General features: G+C 40.1%; 1 protein-coding gene across 4 annotated transcripts in view; it reads right to left on the reverse strand.

The window, feature by feature from the left end:
* Positions 1–20,284, reverse strand: part of ADGRG6 (adhesion G protein-coupled receptor G6) — a 113,106-nt gene extending 92,822 nt beyond the window's left edge. For 3 of the 4 annotated variants that reach the window (XM_064447147.1, XM_064447145.1, XM_064447148.1), the window contains exons 1-2: positions 20,159–20,284; positions 14,013–14,113 (exon numbers count right to left, since the gene is read on the reverse strand). In XM_064447147.1, coding sequence (XP_064303217.1) covers positions 14,013–14,112 — 100 coding nt within the window. In that variant the 5' untranslated portion in view covers position 14,113; positions 20,159–20,284. Of the gene's footprint in view, positions 1–14,012; positions 14,114–19,356; positions 19,440–20,158 lie in introns of those variants that run through there. The other variant, XM_064447146.1, reaches the window with a different exon arrangement.
* Positions 20,285–21,009: the final 725 nt, after the last annotated feature.

A 21,009-nucleotide genomic window follows, 5' to 3' on the forward strand; every position in this document is an offset into this window, starting at 1 on the left:
TCAGAAAACATTTGATTAAGTGAGAATGGATGAAACAGGAAAAATAAGTAAATAACATTTTGTTAAAAAGACTTTCTGCTCTCCATGTGGGTTAAATTAAAATTTAACTTAAACTAACAGTAATTGTATCTTTATTTGCAAATACATACACACACCAACATTATAAACCCCTCCCAGGAACACGCAGACACCATTAGGATTGCACAATTAAGGACTACTGAAGTTAGGAAATACCAGACTTAACCTTCCTTTGGCCTCTGTACATAGATAATTGAAAAAAAATTCTTCAATTACATAATCACACACTACTGTTTTTGCAGGACCTCATTCAGTGCACAGGAAGGACAAATCACATAAAATAAGCAACTTTTCAATACCCTGCTTTACCTCCGTTCTTCGATGTGTGACCCTCAGCCTTGCATAAATTCCAGTCCTCTCCTGAGACTGAATCACTGATTTCCTTGTGAGCTCTTCTGTGGTGTTCATTAGTATAACATTTGAAAGTTTCTCCAACAGTTATTAATTAAAAACTTGCATTATGACTGTGAGGGAAGAAGTACTCTTTAATTCGTTTTATAGAAAGGTAGTTGGGGAATATCAAGATGGGAAGAATCCTCTGACATTAGGTGTCTAATTTCATATACACAAGACCTAACTTATTCTTGATTTGCAGATTTATATAGAGGTTAATATAGTCAAACACAGTTCATATTCACTTCAACTGCAATTATAGACGTCAATCACTCTATAGGTTTAAATTAGGCACAGAAGATGAGACACGTTAGAGAAAGCCATGAAATTCATTTGGTCAGTTACCCTTCGCAGACAAGAGAGACAGCACTCAGGTTTCTAGCACAGCCTTCAACCACCCTAGCCATGAGATCTTCTTGCAATCCAATGCCTCGTTTAGTGTACATATTCTACCTCTGGCCACATATTACACAAAGGCCTTAAAAACCATGTTTGTTTTCAGCCTCACAGCATCTCTGCTCTGTACAAAGCTGGAGGCCAATGACAAAAAACAGGTGACGAAAACCTGCATCATCATGATGGATTTGAAAATGGAAAATTCCATAGGCAACCTGAATTTTTCAATTCCGTTATTTCCAAATGACTGAATTACAGCTTTCCAGCCTTAGTATTTTCTTTATATTTTCTTCCTAAAGCTTTCTTTTGTTATTTTAAATAAGTCAAACTTTGAAAACCGCCACTGTGTGAAAATCAAAGGAAACCTACCCCACTGCTTTATGCCTTTATTTCTACCACACAGATCTCTGACATTCTAGATTATCATTCTCTGTTTCAGCCCACCAGCTGAATCCCAATCTTTTCCTCACCTCCACGTAAGACAGGAGATGATGAGAAAGCAAAAAAATGTAGATGTCTTACTCTCTGTCAGAATTGGTAGGAATGATGGGTTGTGTTACCTTAAAGCAGTAACAGACAAGTAAGAGATATTTAATAGCATGTGAAATTTCAGAAATCAATGTACCACATCATAATTAGAAAAGATAAATTACAGGGAAATGGCAATATCCATATGTAATTGGGAGCCTGGATATCCACTCACACCTCTCATATTGCTGCTGATAAGAAGGTACTTACAATGAAAAACATTATTTGTTCAAGTCTCATATAGATATGGTTTTCCATGACCTAAACAACCTATACTCAAGAACGTAATTTACTTGAAGTGTGGACAAAGGCTCTGTGCTATTGGGCTTGACTTATAAATCTGTCCGCACTCACAGACAGTACAGGAGATCCATGTGCACAATCCAAATATACACATTAATGTGTCTCCATATGGATATTTGTCCTTACACTGTTCCAAAAGTTTAGGTCAACATTTTCCTGTATTTAAGTTGCATCATAAACACATAATGTTTTATAGACATTTTTATCAGTCATTCTAATCACAAAGAATTTATATGATTTGTACTTTTAAAGCAGTGCCAAAGAACAAGTCAAGCAACTTTATTTATGGCAATACACAAGCACTGGGTAATGGCCGAACCTACATCCAGACAATATGCCTCCAGTCAGATACGATGATGCCAACTAGTATTAGTTTATTTACGAAAGCTCATGCTACATGGAGAAAAATAATAAAATACCACCATTATTACTATTTAACATTTGTAACTTTAAGGGGACAAGCCTCATGAAGTTGCATTATAACTTTAAAAACATCACAGGTGAATTGTTAATCTTATTGAAAACCCAGTATGTGTAATATATGCCATAACCCCAAGAGAGGTCTATATGGGAACATATTCACTAGATCAGTGTTTAGACTGGGCATATTGGTCTTCAGTGTTTTTCATAATTGTTGACAAATTGGTAAGTACAGCCCAACAATGGTATCCAACAGTGCAGATCATCTCCTTGCATTTCAGGTAACTGGTTCTTGAATGTATAGACTGCCTTGGCCATACAAAGTCTACTTGCATAGCATTTGATTATCATGATATTTGTTACTGTCGGTATTTGTATATATACTTAAAAGTTTACACTCCAACACTGTATGTTTTATGAGGAATGATATAATAGGACTAATGGGGACTGTTGTGAGAACTATTGTGCGGGCCAATATAAAAAAAGCTGAACTACAAACATGAAGATAATTAAAATATGAAGAACAAATGACAAATACCACAGAAGAGCTTCTTGGCAAGAAAAAAAAAGTTTCTTCCAATGTTCACCAACTGCTATTAAGTAATTTATGTTTGTGACTCACAATGTTCAAGTTTTAATGACCAGATTCTAGTTTAAGACCTTTTACTGTTTTTAAAATATATAAGATTATTTTCCATTCTGCTGTCATTGTATCATTCCTTACAGCAAATTTTGCAAAGGAAAGCTAATAGAAATCTAATGTGAAATGCCATGAATTGCTACAATACCAGATTCTACTTTTTGTTTGGTAGTTTGGCTTGATCCCTGCTAATAGAAGAAGTTTCTTCAGATTTTCACATATTTCAAGTGAATAAACACAGTAGCTGATTAAGATAAGAAGCATTGCAGACCTCACCCTAAAGATTAAAACTTTGGCCAGGCTGAGCTGTCTTCTCACTAGAAACACGCACACTGCAGTAAAATATGAGGAAAGCTCAAAAAAACTCTTTCATGTCACTATAATGAAAAGGAATCCATTTAAAGAGGAAAAAAGAAAGCTTTCCTCTGTGTGCTAAGATTAAAAACCAGGCAGAGTATGGATGGATGGGTAGGCAGAAACAAGAGTGGATGTCTGGATTCTTATGATATTTTAACTGGCTCTGCCAATTCCTCAACAATCCCCAACAGGATGCAGTAAACCTAGCTGAAAAGAGGGAGATGGAGTAAAAACGCTGTCGTCTTGGCTAAGTTTTTGGGACTGCTGACAATGGTCATTTTCCACTGAGTCTCTGGGAATCTGAGGTGCTCCAAACTCCTGCAAATGGTACCGTGTCCTGCATAAAGCATGAACAGTGCTGGAAGAAAAAGTCTTTCAGTATCAGTCCTTCCAGAAGAGTTTGTGCATTTGAGTTTTTTGCTGGAGCTCAAGTCAATTCTTAAGTACCAAGTCAGGATTCACATGACATGGGGATTACACAGACAAAAAGCAGAATACAAAACCCTCTTCCATTTCAACAATTGCTGGGTGAGATCACAGTAATCTGCAGACAAAAACTACAAGTTACAACATATAATTGCTGCCAAGTGTACACAGCAACACTTCTTTCGTTCTTTAAGCCTTTTTCCTTTCAGAGCACTGAACAGCAATGCTGCAGTACCATGCAAGTGCAATATTTTAAAGGCATGGGCAGAACTTTGGCTTCCTCTGACATAACAACATTGTTTGGCCAAGACACCAACTTCCAAATAGTTTCTGTTTGGACATTTGGGGAGGGATTTTCCAAAGTGCTTAACAGTGATGTGTCTCGGCTCTTATGCAAGCGGGCAGTAAAACTTGCAGTGACTTTGGTGGGACCAAATAAAATCAATGTTATGCAACTCAGTTAAAATGGAGGAACCACTAGACTATATATAGCTGAACATTTACTGAAGAGTTTCCTTATACCTTATTCCAATAGCTGCGCAAAACTATTTCAGGGTTAAAGCAGTTCTGTCTCAATTTCACCATTCCTAAGTACAAGAAAGCAAATGGCATGCTTGCTATGAATTTATGTTATTACTTTTTCAATCACATTATTAGTAAGAGTTATTTTTCTTTACTTTCTTGAAAAAATATTTTTATTTAAGAAAAATAGTTCTAGAAATAGGAAAATATAGTGAAATTTTAAAATGAACATTGTAATTTTCTTCAAATTCAGAATATTTATTGCATCAGAAAACTGATTAAGACAATAAAGCAAGATAAATATTTTGAAAACAATAGCACTGAAAACTGAACTCAGCTACATTTCTGGCATCTGATACATTCCATTGCTATGATGTTCTATTCAGAAAAGATTTATGCAGCCAAACACAAGAAAATAGGCAATTTTTTTCTTAAGATCTTGAGTTCAGCTATTGATTATATAATTAAGTTGCCAGTCATTCAATTCTTATATGCTATAAACAATATACAACAACTTCAGATACTTTTGTTGAGGACTGTAGTCAAAGGAGTCAGTAACTACAGGAGTTGCCTTGTAAGAGAATACTTGCATTGTGTACATCAACACTGCGGACAATGGGGGGAAGAAAATCACCCAAAACTAAAGACAACTGACTAAGCCAGACATATGTTATTTACAGGTAACTTTTAAGTTACTAGTCACGGCAAGGGATTTAGAAACCGTTCATTTGGTATTACCCCACATGTGATAAATAGGCACAAATTTAATTAGGGGGAAGGAGTGTATATAGAGAGAGATGTTGCCTTTTTAATCCTCAGTACCATCTTCTGATTGCCACGCATCACCAGGGAGGGAAGATTATTAGACCAATGCTACTTCTACCATTTTGACTTTCACTGAGACCTTCTGAGAACATGGAAGGGTTAAACGCAATTAATTCGCAACACAGTGAAACAATCACTTAACAGAAGATTAACCCCCATAAGCAGAGAGAAGAGAGAGGGAAGCCCCAACTGGTGGTATTGTTGCTATACAATGTCTTTGCCAGTTCCAGTGGCAAGGTTTCAGCAGAAGCATACACAATTCAAAATGAGATCAAAAGACTGGACATCATGGAAACAATATACTGCCAAAGTCCAACAGGTGAAAGAAAAAAAGCCCACATTTTGCAAATTGGTTACATAATAAACTGACCAGAGCAGCTGGTGCACACAGGCACAGCTGATGTACCAGGCTTACACATGGAAGGGAGGGGGCTCATTGTTTTCATAGTTACACTCCCTTTAAATCTTTTTATCAGCCAAATAATATTTTGTTTTTTTTTAAAAAAACAACAACTTTTAACTCATTGTACGAACGATACCTTTGTTCAACACCAGCATTTTTCCCTTTTTCTTTTGGAATGTATATTACAGATATGATTTCTTGAAATATAACAATGCTCTACAGCAAAGTTAAAATCCAAGGCGAGTTGAACGCAATTTAGGTGATTTGTTATTAAAAATATTGGATACGTGGATATCCAGCACTTGAATCTCTTTGTTATTTTAGATTTCAGTACAAAAGAGACAATGTGGGTGTTCCTTTGCATATGTTTAATGGCTAAGCAGGCAAGGTGATTTCAGTATTCCCTGTATACTTCAAGTTTCTGTGAAGTGCGGTATGATATATGACTAACATACTTTGGAATTGGAAAATATTTAGACACAGAATTAAAACAAAACAAAAAAACCCTAAACAACCAACCAGTAAAAGATTTAAACTCACTTATAAGCCTTTCCTTTAAATCTAAGATAATTAAAGCAAACAAACAAACCAACCCACGCTTCCCCTCACTCCTCGCACCACAAAACAAAACTCACTGAGCATTGGGACTTGTACAAATGCCTGTGATAACTTCAACCATGAGGTCTTTTTCTCCACCTAAAAAGCAAGTTCTGATAAAAAAATGACTTCAGCATCATACTATGGATTTGTCACTGCGCAGCTCTTAATGAGAAGAGCTGTGAGAAGCCAGAGCATGCATCTGAACAAAACAAACTCTGTTCAAGATAGGGAGTTGCAGTTTTCTGTCCGACACCCATTATGAAGCATATTCATGAGGGAAAAAGCTGGAATTGGAAAAACTCTGATCGCACTGTATCCTTTCAAAAATTAGGTTAGTTCTGTGATGATCTTTTCATGGATCTGCCCTGTGTTCTGCAAGAGCTAACTCTTGCAGATATTAATCCCTGAAAAATGCAGTTTTACAATGTACTGGAAGACAGCTGGACCACTTTGGGGATATTTAGAAAAAAGTGGCTTCAAGAATGGGAATTAACTTTCTGACACTCTTTAAAAGAACAAAATATTTTCCAACACACACACTTTTTCAGTCTACAAGAACTTAAAAAAAAAAAAATTCTCTGAAAATATGCCACACTGAAACTTCTATAGAATATTCAAGTATCTAGCATCTTAATTGATATAGCTGTAGTTTTGGAGTATTAAACCATCTGAGTTACCACCGTGGTGGCCTCTCTTGTCAAAAGTGAGTATTTGCTACACTGGAATTTGGCAACCAGTAAATATTGGAAAAGGTGTCCAGAAATTACCAAAGGGAAAATTCACAGAATGGGAATCGGCGAGCGTGTTTGGGGGCTGAAATCTAGAGGACAATTAGCGAAACTGTTTCTAACTAACAAATTGAAAACAGTCAACATACTGCTCAAACAGCTGCTGTCCCAGACAATAGGGTAAAACCAACAACATAAAAGATGAGAAAAAAGGAGTACAAGTTCACAGTGGTACCAAAAAAATTTGACTGTAGTTGGGTTTAGAGTGGAAAGTGGCTTGATTCTTCAAAAGAAGGTCAATAAAATGGATTAGTGTGAATGATACCTGGAGGCCAGACTACATAAGCAGAACTCTAACTATGAATTATGCACTTAATTCTCCTGTGCTGCAGCAAGAGTCAGAGCTTAGTCTGTCATTTACAGGAACTCAGCAGACCAGTGAGCACTGAATCCAGACAAAACAAGAGGTGTTTCTGGCAGCCCTGCCTTCCCTCGATATGAGTGCCTGTATTATACTTAGGGCAGGAAAAGTAGCTTTTGCTCAATGTACCACAGTAATAATGTATTTCTCTGATGCAACTTATCATTATTACACTAATATTTTACTTAACTCTGTAGAAAATGTTTACACTCTATAGCTGAAATACTTTATTTTCCTCTCATGGGAGAGAGATTTTTCTCTTCCACAATGAAAGGAAGAAATTCTGAAACAGTACAGGTGAATTATTTAATCAGAGGTATTTCTGTGCACAACCTTAACAAGGAATGTAATTTTCCAGGCGGGTCTTCATGTTTCTTAGTACCTTACTAAATTGTAGCTAAAATTCCTTCTTTTTTTTTTTTCTCAAATTCCTGTAAATCTAAATCAATATATGTTTTTCTTCTTTTTTGTATTGTCCATACATAAGCATGGGGTACATATATCTATCTCAGACATCTCTGTGCTGTGGTTGTAATAAAAATACAAATTTTAACATTTCAGTTATCAGACAGTGGTAACTGAGGCCTTGATCTAGTAAACATTACATGCTACACATTATACAAATCACTTAAGCAATCCCATTAAGTAAACAAATCCAACATTCTAGCAAAACAAACATGGACATAACACGCATCCAAAATCTGCAAGATCATCCTTTGTTACTCATTGACAAGTGCTGAGTTTACAGTGGTAATCACTCACTTCTAAAACGTCCACTGGTATATGAAATCAACCATTTTAATTACACTGTATTAATTGAAATACATACTAAAATGCATGTCACTTGATTGCTAGACTTAAATGTAAGGAACTTTTATCTGGAAAACTGTTCTATTCCTAGTTAAGATGTTCACTTCATGATGCAACATTTCTCACATTACTAGTCCACAAGAGAAAAAAAGTGACATTCGCCAAGACTTCAGTCTTCTAATGAGACAGAAACTCATTTTGTTCTAGAATGTTCATTCACTTTATTAAGACCAACTGACAAAAAAAACCCATGAAGAATGAATTTCTTTCCATAATAACCTCTGTCAGAGGCAGCCTTTTGTAAAGCACAGTCGCGCTGGCCGCAAGTCATTTTGGGTATTGTTGGATATACCACTGAGCCAGATACTTTTATTGTCCCTTGTCATAGACAATGTTGACAAACTGACAAATTGTCATTTGGCTCTGTTTTTAACAGTGAACAGAAAAAATGAGGCAAAAAGAAATTATAAACTGATTCTAAAATCTACAGTTCATAAAGATAGGACCTTCAGTGAAAGGAATATTCTTTCTTTAAAGGTATATTCTTTAGAGAAAGGTACATTATGGACCCTATATTCTAACAAAGGCGTGCAAAGATCCTGTAAGATGAAGTCCTAGTCAGCTCTGAATTTCTGTGATGTTTCACGATATGCCATTTGGGTTTGGCTACAGGTGCGTATTACAGGAAGGGAAAAAAATCACTGTGCTTTTAAGGCAATATTGTTATGGTTAATGCAACGAGGTCCAAACACTTTAGGGAAAAGAATTATCAGCACCATCAGAAAATTATAGCTAAAAAAGTAAATAGAGGTAATGAGAGGCAGTTTCCTGTGAAATTCATTCCAACAGTGATTTACTTTACATTAACAAACTGTCAACTACGGGAAACACAAGAAAGCCAACTAGTAACTTTTTCTCTGCAAGATTTATATGAACAGAAATTCAAAACACATGCCTCAAGCCAACAGAAATTTATATATTAAACAGAACATAAAGGATTGCTTTTGATTTGTTTTGCTTAAGCTACATTAAAACATAAAAGACGACTGACAGAGAAAGGGGAAAGAATAAAACTACTTTGGAGCTATTAATTAAATATCCAGATTCCTTCTGACTAATCTCTCAATTACATGTATTTATGCCTGTGTAAGGAAAGAGACTGCCAGACTGAACATATTTTTCAAACTTTAGGTTTTCTGAGGTTTTCCATAACTTTCAGAAATGCGAATTTCCATGCCTGAGTCAAGGACAGCACTCTAAAGCCACATTTACCCAATATATGCATGCCCATTCACAGCCCAGGGATGCCACGCCAGTAATAATGTTATAAAATCATCACTGCCTCCCCGCCATACATGAGGATTGTGCTGACTGACTCGGTTAATGTCTTGGCACTTTGGTTCTTGCTGTACACATGGTAAGAGAGAGGAAGATAAGGGAACGTGCTGACAATCGTTCTGTCATTCACTTGGCAATAGGATCTTTGGCCCTCATCTGGGGTAGGCAGTTTCAGATCTGTGGTGAAAAAACACGCTTCCTGACTTGGGCTGTTCAAGATAAAACCCAATCCATTTTCACAGGCGGCAACCTGACTAACTCTTGCTGTTAGCGCGGGTGGTGTTAACAATGCTTCCCACCATACCCTCCCTTCCCATCTCTCATTAGCCTCCTGAGCCTGCAGAGCCACTCTGAAACTCTCACATAAATAAGGGAGAACTTTAATCCCTCCTTTATCTACACAGGCCCAATTAGGAGGACAATGGACAGAGGTGATCATATAGTAGGGACCATTAGCCATATGGGTGAAGGATCTGCTTTCAGTTTTATTACTTTTTCTCACCTCTCTTTTTCTTTACAAATTAAAAACAGCACAAATTTTTGCTTTGAATCACCACTAAAAGAAAAGTAAATTAAAATTTCAGGGACTGTAATAGAATAGAAACTTACTCTTTGGTGAGCTCCTGGGGATTGATTAAAGCCCTTTGAGGACATGGAAACATGACTACAGAAGCCAATGCGCTTTACTGATGGATGAACAAAAGGACAAATGTGCACTCTGGCATTAGCTAGAGTCATAGTAATTCTGTGATAACAGCAGTATGGGGCATAATGCAGAAATAGTGTAATAATAATTGTAAAGGAACTCACAGCTTTATTAAAATAAACATTTTCCATACCCTGAATAAAACTAGATATGGTTGCATGGCACCCAAAATTTAAAACAGCTATTGATTTTTATGTAATTATGTATCTATTAATGACAGAAGAAGGTAAAAACTTGTAAAAGGATCTTGTAATCTCCTTGTGCAAAATGTGCGAGTGTTCAAACAACTGGAAGTCTAGTCCTGACAAGACAATTGAAAACTACATTGAAAAGTAATGATGCAAACTGCAATCTCCTTTTAAGGTTACCAAAAAAACTCCAGTTCTGCTCCTGGGTTACCACAGAGAGCACAGTCTGTACTATTTCCCAAGAGGCAGTACAATATTGAAACGTTAGACATTTTGCTATGAGAGCAGAAAAGCCAAAAAGCAAGGGGAGACTAAACTGAACACCTCTTGTGAGGTTACACACACCTGAAGCAACCTATTTTTGCTTTCCATACTGAACTGCTGCTTCCTTATGTCAGATAAAAATGAGGCCGTGGCAACAGGACAGACACCAACACAATTTTGTAGGCACAGCAAAAGCACTGTCATATTCTGAGAAGTGCAATTTCCAATGGATCTCGTAATTTCCCAGATTTTGAACCAAAATGGATTCTATAAGGCAAAGATTAAGAAAGCACAATATAAATGAGTTTGGAAGAAGTTTGGAAATCATCTAATGTATTTCTCAGCCCCAATGAAAGCAGACTATAGGTTTAAACCATTTCTGGGAGATACTACTATACATTCCCAATGACTGAGATTCCCCAGTCCTCTTTGGTAATCTATTTCACTGCTGTTTATACCTTTCAATAAGAAGTTATCTCCTCATTCATCTGCTGTAATTTAAACCCATTGTTTTTGCCCTTTCAACTGCCCAGGAGGATTAGTCTACCCCTTCTCAGTTCTTTGACAGTCCCCCTCCTACCTACTTTACACCAGAAAAATCTTAGTTCCTTTTCTCTACCCTCATTAGTTATGTTTTCCAGAACTCTGTTCACTTTTTTTGTTCTCCTTTGGGCTCTGTAAAACCAATGAAATGTACATACAAATGAAAAGTTAGGAATGTCTGAATCTCAGATAAAAGCGGATTTAACCAATTCTGTTAAAAACACCACCATGCTAACATCTCAGCTTCTATACCATCCTTTCACTGGAAGATAGGCAAGCTGTTTATAACGGAGGCAAGACATACACTCATCGTTATAGGCAGGGAAACCGAGGCACAGCTTAATGACTCACTCAAGGCCATCAGGGACTTCTGCCTTAGAAGGAGTAGAAACCTGCCAAGTTGCTTACTGAGCTGCTCTGTAACTTCACCCCATGTCACAGCACGTGACCTGAAGCCAGTATGCCGAAACAGTTACGGCTGCTGAGATTTTAACTAAAGTATGTGTTATATTTTTAGAACTTATTTTTATTATTTCTTTCTGTCTTTCTGTTTTAAGTGTCAGAGTCCATCCATTGATTCCTCTGAGATATCAGGCCTGTATTCTGGGATTACACTCCATTGCTGCACCTGCTTGTCAGTACCTTGCTGATCAATTTATGGCTAAACATTTTCACAGACCACCCTGCTCCTGTTTTAAGCTTTGTTTCTGAAAGCAGGTCAAGTCCTGTAGTTCTTCTCAAGTTAAACTGTAAAATTAGTACTTTTGCTGGGTTTTTTTCCATGTCACAGCATGATTGATATTTTTATCTTTATGAATAGCCCCTTAAATAATCTGTAAAACCTGTAACTGATTATCTTAATCCCTCGCTTGTATGTAACCTCCTCTAAGCAAAACTTAATAAGCACCAATAGCTTTCTAAGATTACAGCTCACTAGTGAAGCTGGATGAATGTAAGAATTTATATTTCTACTATAACTTCAGTAAACCTTAAACTGCCAGAGAGATTATGGATACCGTATGAATCCACAGTCAGTGTGACCAATACCTTTCAAGGACACAAAAAAACCCACCATAATGCAGGAGCAGCAGTTTTTCCCACCTTGTCTGCCTTGGTCTATTAAAAAGAGCAGATGAAAAGACTCCATTTTGCAGCATAACCTATGCTTTCACATCAACATAAGAAGAAACATGAACCCCGAGGGTCTACAGGCAAGTACTGCAAATGACAGGTTGCTGTAAAGCTAGATGTCTCATTTTCATTTCAGTTGAGTATTAACAGCACACTATCTATGATCACTTTCATTTTTGAACAGCAAACATTTGTCTATTGAACCTGGGTGTTTCCAGTGTTTATCCAGTATTTCCAGTCTTATTTCCAGTACTTATCTACTCATCATTCAGGCAGATAGGGAAAACTCTTTTCCACTTATTGAAAGTTTTGAAGATTTTAAATCTCTTCCAGTTGAAGCAAGAAAAAAGCAGCCTCCCAGGGACACACACTTGAGACGTAAAAGACCCATGTTCAGGTCTCTGCTCTGATTTCCATCAGAGACCTGGTTCTGTGTCTCCTACATGCCAAACCAGCACCTGAGAAAGTTAACGATAATAGAGGAGACTGAATAAGCGAGAACACTTTGTCTGCTTTTACCAGTCCAATGGCACCAATCACTTTATTGCTAAAGTAGCTAGCCTGGGACATAAATTATTTTATAGAAGTGTATCTTGAAGTTTGGCATAGGGCTTTTGACCCACCTACTTGTTCAGTACCAGCACAGGTAGCAATGGTATGCTACGATCAGCTGAATGCGGAGATGAGCTTACAGCTGGCTTTCTCTGTCCTCACCACATACTAGCTAGAACCTTCTGGCTCATGGGACTTAATTTTGCTGCGTCACCTGCATGTTCCAACAACTAAACTTTTATCAAGAGGAATTAGCAAAGACTAATGGTCTTTGGGTCTTAATGTTCTAGTCACCAGATAACAGCGCACAGCAGCTGTAAATTAGAGTAGTTTATGCTGAGGATGGCAGCTGCATGGCTCAGGATCATATATGGCCCTAGCCCAGGAACACAAAGGCTATCTGCCAATGGAGCCATGGGTAAGAGTCGGGTCCGAAGTTCATTTCTGGCTACACAATTTAATGGAAATAGAAAACACCGATTAAAGTGACATGAAACTGGAAACTGCTACTGCACAGCTACTGCATTGCTTTTTTTCTAAATAAAAAGTGCAGGTTAAAACAAACAAACAAACAAACAAACCACACAACCCTGCACTTTTTATTTAGAGAAAAAACAATATCAAAGCAGCTAGTACTCTTTCTATATATAAACCATCCTTTTTTCCAATGGCAAGTCTGTAACAGCAAAACTACCCATCTGATATGGAATTAGCTGAGCACTACAAGCTGCTCCAAAGTTTTCATATGCTCCAGAATAAACTCCAGAGTTTTTTTTCCAGTAAAGCAGCTGGAGCTCCTAAAATATTTTTGCACTCTAATGGTTAGGAAAAGACATTCAGTAAATTAAATGTCTCATTCATATATTTAAAGAAGACAGTCAGAATGTGTTACATTACTCTGTACTCAAGTGTCACTACAGACCAAGGTGATGTTAAACTTAAACTGATTGTTCTTTACAGCGTATGATTATCTTACGTACATATAGCTTGCTGAGGAATTTTTCTGTTACTTGAATCATAAAAGCATTTAAAAATAATAAGCACGCTACAGTTATTTTACAGCTTTGAACTTGAGTGAAGGGTTACTGAATACATAATCTACAGGCACAAACAGTACTGTGGAACAACAACCAGAAGAAATACAAAAGAGAGGTAGGTATTAACAAGGTAAAGACAAAGGAAGGACAAAATGAAAGAATTCAAAGAACAAAAGAAAAAAAAATTAATAACAGTAAAATTATATATATATATAAAAGAAAATTCAACAGTAGGAGAAAATATAACCCAGCCTATCGGCTCACAACTAGTAAATATAATGCTCCACTTTCATCAAAATGTTATATTGTACATAATTCAGTCATATGTAAGCATAATCCTTAGTCATGAAAACTTTGGCTCCTAGACGATTTATTTAAGCAAGATGGTAATTTGCTGACTTACCTGCTTGCTGCATGCATATAATATATGTGGTAAACAAGCAGAGACAGTACTGCAGCTTCCATTTCCAATGATAGCACCACATTTCACCTACATGAGACATCCTGTGGAAAGAAAGCAAGCAAGACATTCAGGGAGCTTTACAACAAGCCCAGAAAATGAGAAAATACTGTTTTTAGTCAAACTAGTAACTAGCAGTAAATAAAGTAGCACTTGAAAACTATGGATGGCCCTAGCATTGCTTAAACAGAGACTGAAGTCTCCTCACTCTCTAAAAACGGTCAGAAATTATGTTGCCTGGTCCTCAGCAGACAACAAAGCAGAAGACTGGTCAGCGGTGGGCTTCTAAGCAGGTGGGTGTGGGTGGTATTTCAGTAAAAGAAACAAGCAGCCCATATCGTGATGGTCTGAAAAAGTTGATGTGTAGTGGTTTTTTGGAGATGACAAAGTTTTATTTTACTTATTTACATACACAAGTACATTTATGCTGTTTAAATATATATTTAATTCATATATATTTTATATTAACTACATGAAGATGGTACGTGAGAGCTTGCCTCTGCCCTTAACCAGCCTTTCCATATTTTTCAGTGCTAATATTTTGATAGCTACAATATTTTCTGCTGACAACTTTAATGAAAATCCTGAAACTTTTACTGCCAAAACCTAGTGGCTCATCTGTGCTGCCAGTGAAGTCAAGGACACTTTTATTATTTAATAAAACAAATGCAATTATATAAAAATGTTTATCAGTTGTAGCTTGAAGTTCAAGTTTCCTTTGCCTTGCAGCATACAGGACATTTAATGGCTAAACCAAAATGTTTCCTCTAGAGTGGGCAGAAGAAGCAGCAAGAAAGCCTCTTAATAAATTTGGTCAGACTTTTAACCATGTATCCAAAACGAAGGCTGCTCCACTATATTCCTGTCTCATTTTATTCAACAAGTTAGCAACAAGTAAAATCAAGCAACAAGTAATAAAACACAACATGCATCGTTTTGACCAACTCCTTCCCCTCCTATCTGGTGATGATAACTGGCTTTTGTTCAGTAAGATATCATCTACTTATACTGGGAAAGCATCTCTTACCAGAACCCCAAAAATATTTCACAAGCAACAGTATGTGAAGAAGAATGACAAATGAATAGTCATGAAGAAACATCAATGAACACGAACGTCTTCCAGGTTAGTGCATATTAAATACAGAAAAAAAAAATAAAGGTATTTGGAATGACCACCAGTATGACTTATTGGGATGGAAACGTGAAAGAGAGAAGTGAAAGAAAGTACAGCATCCATACTCAGTGGCAAGAAAAAATAATTTTCTTAAAGTTGGGAAAATAGTCTTCCTTCTGCTCCACAGACATTGCTATGAACCTGCCAGTGAAACCTGGGGCAAGTGTAAACCTTTCCTAGTGTCAGCTCCTTCTTCTTCCCATAATGGAGTTCTGTAATGTAGACAAGCCAAACTTAATGCAGCAAGATAAACCATTGTAAAGGAACAACTAATGTTTCAGTTTTAATACTAGTTCACCAAACCACTCCTGTGGGCTAGACGCCAGTGGGCCCAGGTAAATGGCGCTGCAACCGACCGCTGCGATCAGTTAAGCTTCCCTTCAGCGCAGTGTTACATAGCACAAGCATCTGATTACAAAAGAAGTCCAGTTCTCTACAGGTAGTTGTATTAAATTAGGAATTTGAAGCTAATTTATTTTTCTGAGATATTGTAAAGTCAAACTTAACAAGTGCTGAAGACAAGCACAGAAAACACTGGGCTCTGAAATACAAGAATTCCTTTGATGAAGCCAGACATACAAAATAACCAGATTATCAAACAATAGAATTATTGTCCTTCAACTTAATGACCCAAAAATCCCTATTAAAAATCTCAGACAACAGAATGCTGAGGTTTGGGAACAGTTACTGTTCAACGTATATAATTCATAAATCCACAATGCGCTTAATAATCATTTAGCAAAAAGGACTTCTGTTCAAAGTCAGTTAAGACATGAAAACAGTTATATGCCCATAGAAACACACATAGCATGCATATATATTCACAGGGTGGTGAAACAGAAATGTCGAGGATAACAGCATGACATGCCAGAGATATGGAAGAATATGGCTGTTTCTACGGATGAACCGGTTTGCAGCTACTGACGAGACGCATGCCAGCCTGCTGCATAACCTACCAATGCAAACCTGTAGAAGCGGTTGCATTACTGGTTTTAGTTTGTTGCTTTGTTTTGAGCAAGCACAGTTAAAGTTACCAGACTAGGGAACAGTCGCAAACAAGCATTTATTAATTCAAAAGAAATCTGTGCTGGTTTTCAACGCATTGATACATTTTCGGTGTGTTACAGCAACCATTGCTTTTGTTGTCTCTGGGAACTCAGCTGCTCATTTAATAGCTGGAGAATCCAAGACAATTTTTGAGATGCTGAAGGAAAAATAACATGACACATTTCTGCTGCCTAGGTCTGGAGTGAATCTACCCAGTCACACTGCCTTTAGTGCCTTTCTGAAAGAATCTGAGATTCTGCATTAGTCTGAGAGAGCTATTTTATTTGGCCAATTTCTATTTGTTAACATTTACTTGCACTGCGGTAAGTCTTACAAGCCAGTACACCACGGTGTTAGTTTACAGTGTGTTTCCTCATCCCCACTCTTGTAAAAAGCACAAGTCAAGAGAAATTTCAAGAACACGGATAATTAACAACAGAGCAGAGCATAAATAAGTATAAACAACAAGGCAGAAAGCAGTAACTATAAAGATTTTTCCCCCAGAGAAAAAGACTAGATAATTATACAATTGCTATAAGAAACACAAAATTCTCCACCAAAATAAATAAATATGTAAAAAATAGTAAACCTGTCTCCTCCACTTACGTTCTCTACTGCTGAAGGACAAAACAATTTTCTTTACACCACATCATCTCAGTTGACAAGAAAAAAAGGTTTATCAAAGTCAAACAAGAATGGCCACAGAAGAAGCACACTACCAAAACACTCCACTAATACAGGCACCACAAGTCAGATCTTTTTCTTTTGGAGAGCACTTTTGAATATCTATGTTACAAAGCATAACCTCTAGCTGAGTGCTGTAAACGGATGAGGGGATCAGTTACTTCCATGTTCTTGACATCTTGCATAGACAACAAGCCAAAATTCAGAAACCTGACTGCTCAAAGCCTTGAGTTGTGACATCCATAACACCCCTGTTCACAAAAGAAGTTTGTCATGGATAGGAGTCAGTTAACACGTTGCCAACAAAAAGGCTTCTTCCATACCAAAATCCATCCCTGATATTTTCATAGTGTGACATCTCAATTGGCAGGCAATTACAAAAAGAAGCCAGAACAGCTGATAAATACTTCCCAGGCATTCAAAAACAAACAACAAAAAAAACCCCAACAACACCACCACCACCACCAAAAACCCAAACCAAAAAACCACACATAGTTGCAGTTATCATTCACCTGTTAATACCTGCTGTGTTCATACTTATTTCAAGGTTCATTTTCTTGATTGATTATTAATGTTAATTACATCTATAACTGAATCCAAACAGCATACGAATAATTGAATGGAAAAATCAGCACAGATCTGGGATAGTTTATAGCTTAACAAGAGATTATATGGTCCCCTACTACAACAGCACTAACGTGATGGCCCAAGAGACCCCTTTGGTCTTGTGTTCCTCTTTTAAATAGTGTTAAAGGATGTGTTCTGTCATTTAATAGTCATCAACAGAACAAAGAATGGCTATCAGCAATGTACTGAAACACATGAAGAGTTTAAGTAAGCAAAGCAGTTCTTAACAAAGATCTCAGAACATGTGCAGATTATTTCAGTCTTTAACCCTGGATACATTGTAATTGCTGAACACTGTTCATAGTAGGTTTTATTCTCAGCTTTGTTTCAATTTAAATGAAAAAGCCATGTCCTGAACCCAGCTGGTAACACGCTAGCAGCTCTGAACAAATCATTGCAGATTGTCAAACACAGAACCAAAAAAACGTTTTGTCCCCCAGTATATTTGGGGACTATTGGGACACCTATGGTAGGAGTACGTAGTCTTGGAGTATGTAGGTTGGACGTCTTACAAAAGCACTCCACCTTAATGCAGTTTTTTTTCCTTACAAATAAAAAAAGTGGAAAAGCAGAAAGTGCCATTCTATGGAGTTTTACAGATGAACTACTAATTTTTCTAGGGACTGGCATTATTCCATTGTAGACACTGTGTGACATGACCAGCTATGCACTCTAGCTACCAATTCAATACAGTCCAGTCCACAGCTACTTTTCATTTCCTATAACATAGGGAGACAATGATCTTATTCACAATTCATTCCAGAGGAGCAAAATAGACATGTAATTTATCTAAACCATAAATGGATGGTAACTTGACATAGATGTAGCATGACTTCCACTAATTTCAGCTTAAACTAATACTAAACCCGGCAGCCAGCTAATGCAACACCATCACCTTTTAGGGAGTATACAGCTCTGCAAGAAAATATACACAAAATGTGAATAATCCTGAGGCATTTAATTTATATACCGCATGGTCACAAAGCATGCAATACGTATTTGAATACACCATCTTCCTTGTTCAAAGCTTCAGCAAAGTTCCCTGGAGTAGGATGTGAATTCTGCCCCAGGCAGACTGACATGACTCTCTTTGGTCTTTGACATGTCTAAAGCTATTAAGGAAAAATGTTGCTGACAGTTTAAAATTAGAAGAAAGATAACATCAGTTTCACAATTTTTGTCTTATATAGGTTGTAAACAAAAAGATTTTACACTTAATCACTCTTAACTAGAGCTACAAGTGAAAAGTGATTCAACTCAGTTTAGCTCCTGAGTTGATTTTGAAACCCTTGCTTTAAACTATGGTACACGGGTGTCTTGAAAGATTTATTACCCAATGCCACTTAAAACTTCCATTTTGCTAAGCATTACTTGTTCCTAATTATTCTTACAGCCAACCCTGAAAACACCCTCACACTCATCGAAAGAGCTGAAAAAAAAACAAGGCACTGCCTTTTAATTTAAACCGTGCCAGCTGTATCAGATCCATCTTAGTCCCCTGGCTTTCCTTCCAAAATGAACTTTTCCCAGTTGCAGGCAACTGATCTGCCAGCCGTTTGCCACTCTACAGCACCGCAGCGCTGGGTCTTTAGGAGCTCCTCGTTTCTGCCTTGACTTCACCGAGCGCTGTTAGAAAACCCGACCCTTCTCCCCTTGTCCCGGCTCCCTCCAGCTCCGGCCACAGGTCCCGTCCCTCACCTGGCTGCGAAGGCACCGCCGAAACACCTAATCCCAAACCTTAGTACCTTGCCTTACCTTCGGTGAGAGCCTGTCAGCAAAGGCAGAACATCTCGGGGAAGGCGCCCAGAGGCCACGGCAGTGGCCCGCCCGCGGCCAGGCGGCGGGCGGGAGGGGGGGAAAGAGGGAGTGGGAGGGAACCACCGACCCGCCCGCCCCCGGGCCCCGGCGGAGCCCCGCGCTGCCTCCTCTCCGCCGTGCGCGGCGGGGAGGGGCGGCGAGGCTGGGAAGGTTTCATGGAGTCCGCCCGACCCCCCGGCTCCCCTTCTCCTACTTGTGTGCTGGCACCGCACCTGGAGGGCTGGGAACGGCGCCTGTGGGGGACGGGGCTCCCCGACGTGAGCGACCACGGCCCCGAGCCGAGAGCCGACGCCGGGCCGGGCGGCTGCCGGGACACCGGCGTTCGCAGCGGGCGGCGAGCGGGGCCCAGGGTTTCGCTACTTGCCTCCAAGCACGGGGAAACTCACCAGAGCGGTCCTAAGGATGGGATTACAGTGCTCTGAGAAATGCAGCGGCCGGCCGGGAGCCTGCAGGGCAGCCGCCGGCCGACCCGGAGCCCGGACGGGGCAGAGCCCTGCCTGCCCTGCCCTCTGAGCTCCCGACGTGAAACTCCCTCGTTTCCCCATTCCTTCAGCCCTACCTATCTGCACGGCTCAAACCTGACATTACTCATCACCTACTACGGGGAGGCGGGGGAAGACCTGACTGTCTGGCCCGGGTTTCTCGCCCCACGAAGGAGCCCGCGGGGATTACCCGCGGCCCCCGAGCGCCGCGAACGGCAACCGCAGCCCTCGCCCCCGAGCCCGGAGAAGGGACTTACGTGGTGACATTACGGGGCGGCTCTCCCCCACGTCTCAGCAACCATCCTCGCCCGCTGCCGCTCGTCCTGCCTCTGTCCCGCTCCCCGGCGGGCTCCTCGCAAAGGTCAGCGCTGTTCGCCCACCTCTCTTCCACGCCCGCCCCCGCACACGCCGCCCGCGGCGACCGGCACCGCGCCGATCCGCCCCTCCTCTGCCGCCGCGGTGCCCTCCCTCCCGCCCCCACCCCAGCGCCGGGACCTGCCCCTCTCGGCACCAGCCGGGGAAAGCCCGGTGCCGCGGGCAGCCGCCCCCGCGGAGGGCAGGGGCCGCCCCGGGGGCTCAGGTGGCGGCGGCGCGGCCCCGCGGCTGGCCTGGCCCCTCCCGCCGCGCCGGGGGCAGGACGGGAGCCGGAGCCGCCACCGGGGGGCTGCTCCGGGGAGAGGGGTGGCTGCCGGGGCCTGCGACCCCCGGGCGCCGCCACACACGGCCTCTCACTCGGCCGCTGCCGCCCAGCGCCCCGGCCCACGGACGAGGGGCTTGCCCAGGGGTGCGCAGGCCCCAGGGACATTGACACGGCTCCAGGAGAGGGTAGCCACAGGCCCAAAGCCGTCCCCAAAGGACACGGGTCACCTCTGAGGAGGTCCCATCCCAGGTACGGCACCCTCGGTAGTTGTACCCGCTGGGCACGCTGCACCTCGCAGCGCCCCAGGGGCAGCCGGTCCCAGCGGGCAGCACACCCCGCACACCCACCGCGCTGTACACAGCGGAGGGGAGCACGCACAGGCCTGCCCGCACGCCTCCGGGAATCAAACCACCCTGCTGTGCCCCAGGGTTGCTGACACAGACCCCAAGGCGCTTAAATTGTGCCATT

This window comes from Phalacrocorax carbo, chromosome 3 (assembly GCF_963921805.1).
Source record: "Phalacrocorax carbo chromosome 3, bPhaCar2.1, whole genome shotgun sequence".
Taxonomy (NCBI): Eukaryota; Metazoa; Chordata; class Aves; order Suliformes; family Phalacrocoracidae; genus Phalacrocorax; species Phalacrocorax carbo.